At 40.4% G+C, this 3,969-nt stretch overlaps 1 protein-coding gene across 1 annotated transcript; it reads right to left on the reverse strand.

Annotated features, from left to right (window-relative positions):
* Positions 250 to 3,969, reverse strand: LOC109841540. Its single transcript, XM_020410501.1, has 4 exons — positions 3,941 to 3,969; positions 2,998 to 3,016; positions 2,443 to 2,591; positions 250 to 2,157 (listed from the first exon to the last, which is right to left on the reverse strand). Exons 1-4 carry the CDS (start codon positions 3,967 to 3,969, stop codon positions 1,890 to 1,892), a joined length of 465 nt encoding a protein of 154 aa, XP_020266090.1. The 3' UTR covers positions 250 to 1,889.

The following is a 3,969-nucleotide window of genomic DNA, read 5'->3' on the forward strand; positions in this document are numbered from 1 at the left end:
TAATCGATGCCACTTCGTTTGATGTACCCATCGGAATTTCCAGCCAGCAAGTTATAGACCTCACCTGGATGACGGTTATGGTATGGGTTGCAACACAAGCGGGTCACGACCGGTTGGCAAAGCCGGGGTGAAGTGTCAACTCGGAGATGCTGAAGTCTGAGTTCACCTGCTATGTGATCTGATGCTTGTGAATTTTTGAGTGATCTTCTCTATGCTTGGGATATCTATTAGCATTTTTTGACGCCTACAAGGGGATCTATCCGCATTTGGGTAAACACTACAAGGGGGCCTATCCGTACCAATGGAACTGCAGGGGCTCTATCCACAATTGGTTATAGTAGAGGGTGTCTATTCTCAATTAGATGAAAATTAGCCGTCCATAATAAAAAAGAGAAGGATAGAGATCACAAGAATCCAAATCAAATTGTTTAATAGCTAACCATATAGACATAAGAGAGGGAACAGATGATCTAGTACTTATTGCGACACATATATCATACGGGAAAGACATAAAGCAAACCATGGGGGGCAGATAGCAAATTTAGAAAGCTATAGTTGCAATTTTAAAATTTTGCAAATTTAGAAAGCTTTAGATGCAATTTTAAATTTTATAGAGTTGCAATTGCTCTGGTTGCATGAAACATAACCTAGTACTTATAAATTCTTTAGTTGATGATGCATTTTCACTTCCAATAACAGATACTTTCTACTACATGCACCATATTTTACTTGATTCCTATCTTTTATTGACTTTAATAGACATCATCATCTATAACTTTAAACCTTCTTTACAGACCACATTCTCACTCTCCAAGTCACTCATCTAGCTCGACATAACTTCTGAAAACTAGAGATTTTCTTAATTCATTGTTGGTGAAGTAACTACAAACATCTATTTTACTACCCATATCTGTAATCAATACTTTTCGAGATCCTATGAAACAATTAACGGGGTGTCTGCCTGCCTGTAGTTGGAGGCACATGTTCAAATTACAATTGCAAACAAGAAACACTTGCTGGCAGCTGATTTTACATCTGCGTTTTGTAGTTGTAATCATATTATGGACTCAAAATCATGTAGTTCAGTTATATCCAAATGAGTCAAACTACAACTACTTACTAAAATGTGTGTCTAGTAGCATCCACATCAGCAATTGTGTCATATTGATCATATTTTGACCAGTTTTATTACTGTTCAAGATTATAAAAATTTGATATTATGGATTAAATTATTTTTAATAACCAATCATGAGAATGCTATCCGAACACTGGATTGCACCTCTAACTCATGTAATTTGAGCAAGGTGGGATTGTTTGGTTTGTCACAACTATGATCATAATGCAAATGTCAGTAGCATGCATCTAGCAGTTACTATCACATGCAGTTGTAGTTGCTAATCTCACAATGTCTTAGTTCAGTTCTACTTTGTAGTGTTATAGTTATAATTTAGACCTCGTTTGCTACTCCAAAGGGATGCGAGCGGGATTTACACCCAAGTCTAATGAAACAGGTTTCCTTTTGTAATTGCAGTTGTAGTGAAATAAATAGCAGCAAGTGCCCCTACATGTACCAGCCGCATGCAACTGCAATTACAATACTTGCCATCGTAGGCTTGTAGTTGTAGCTAACGAAACAGTGCTCTGGTTATTGCAGATGCAATATTTTTTTTGCAATCACAATAACTCGGAATGTGGCAGTTGCACGCAACTACAGTTACAACTGTTGAGTTGGGGGCGAAGCAAACACTCTTCTACATGATGGAGATGCAGTATCTTTTTGCAATTACAGGAACCAAAAACACCGTAAATCAATCTACTAGTAAATAAAACAAACTCAAAGATAACCCCACTGAAGAAAAGCTAAAAAAGAAACTCACTTGGGCATTTCATCAAACACCTACCACCCCTATCTCCTCCTCCCCCTCCTCGACCTCCCCCCACTTCCCGTTGACATCCCACTCCTCATAATCCCTCTCGACCATCTTCGCCCCCTCCTCGTCCCCCAACCTCCTCAACCCCCTAACCAAAAACCCAAACAAGTACTCGTTCGGCACGCACCCACCTCTCTTCATCAAACCCATAAACCTCCTTCGCCTCCCTTCCCTCCCCGCCCCCACCATCGCCTTCAGTAACCTCGCGGCCCCCTCAATCATCCCCCTTCACCCCTCCCATTTCCCTCAAACTTCCCCAAAACCCCCATCAAGAACTTGTCAATCTCGCCGTCGAGGTCGCCGTTGCTGTTGCGTTCTCGACAGGGAGTTGAGGATGTCGGGTAGAGGGAGAGGGTGGGGAGGTGGGGAGGAGGGGGAGGAGGAGAGGGCGAGGAGGGGAGGTCCTGGCGGAGGAGCTCGGCCAGCGGCGGCGGTGAGGTCGGGGTGAGGAGGCGGGCGGAGGAGGAGGAGAGAGGTGGAGAGCTTGGTGGGGTTTGGCGGAGCGCTTCAGGATTGGACGGCCAGGATCGCCTCCGTGCTCAGGGTTCGGCCGCGGACAGTGGGCCCCGGTTGTCGCGGGCCGCAGGTTATGAGAGGGTGCGGAGTGGGTGGGGTTGGTTTGGTGGAGGCAGGAGGGGAGCGGGTGGTGAGGGTGAGCCACTGGTGGAGGATGAAGTGGATTTTGGGAAGCGAGCGCGAGGCGTAGTGCTACGTCGTGTGGGGGCTTGGGCCGTGTTGTAAATGGGCTGAAATAAAGGGCGAACAAAAAAGTGGGTTTGCGATGCGGGCGCTTCCAAGGCCCAAGCCTGCTGCAGTTGAGGCTTTACAATTGCTTAAGTTTTTTCCAAGATTAGTCTCTCGTGTCATTAAAAGAGTAGTGATAATTATACTACGTACTATTAGAACCAAAAAATTAGGATAATTTCTCGTAAATTACACACAAAATTATGAGTTTCTATGGACCTCACTTATGTCTGGTAGCTACATCACTCATGTGGTATAGTTTTCATAATAAATTATTGTTGCTTAATCTTCATAACTGGTTTCACTGGCCTTCTCTTCAAACTTGTTCTGTTGAGTGTAAACTGAGTAAGAAAACAAATATAATATTTAGATTTATATTTCCAATTTTAGTTGCTGATAACATCAATATTAGAAAGCAAATAAAGTTGTAGTTTGTAGAAAAAATTACAACAAATCCTATAAATTGTTGCAGATTCTCAAAAGTGAAAAAAAAGGAAACCAATACACGAAAACAATGACACGTTGTAAATAAAAATAAAAATATTCGAAGTTCAAACGCTATAGCATTCTCAATCAAAAATTTTACGATAAAAATATATTTTCCATAATAAAATTGAAAATGTCAAGTAATAAATTTGAAGTAGATCTCTTGCTCCAAATACTCTTTGCAGAAGACCAATCAAACGGTTGAATGAATGTCGCCATTCCAAGAGAACCCCTGATGTATACACCTCCGATCCAATCTGCCTCTTAGTTAATTTTCAGATTTATCTTATATTCCCCTAATCAAATTTATCCTATTTGCAGATTTATCCTCAAATCTGTCTCTTATAGTTAATTTTCCGCCCGAATCCCATGAGATTGGTCAATTTGCTTCCCAAGTTTTCTTTTAGAGAATATACCCAATATATGTTAGAAGATAATTTGCGATTCTAGAAAACTCTAGGATATTTGTAAAAAAGTATGTAAAGTAGAAATATTTAGAATAATCTAGGAAGAATATATAATAAGCATGGATGTATGTAGAATTATATAGAATTTTCTAGAATTTTGATGTATCGTGAAAAATCTAAATATTCTAGAGAATTCCTTGAGAGCCTATAAATAGCATTGAATGTAAGCTTTATAATCAAGCCTTGAGCAATTTATACAAAGTTTCTTCAAGTTCTTAGCCTCTTTTCATTTTCCCTCCTATTTTCTTCATTCTCAATCCATCCCGCTTCCTCAACTCCAACAAATTTGGTATCAGAGCCATCCTTTTATACCTCAAATCAATCTTGAAAGCATTTAGCAT

Source organism: Asparagus officinalis, chromosome 5, assembly GCF_001876935.1.
Source record: "Asparagus officinalis chromosome 5, Aspof.V1, whole genome shotgun sequence".
Taxonomy (NCBI): Eukaryota; Viridiplantae; Streptophyta; class Magnoliopsida; order Asparagales; family Asparagaceae; genus Asparagus; species Asparagus officinalis.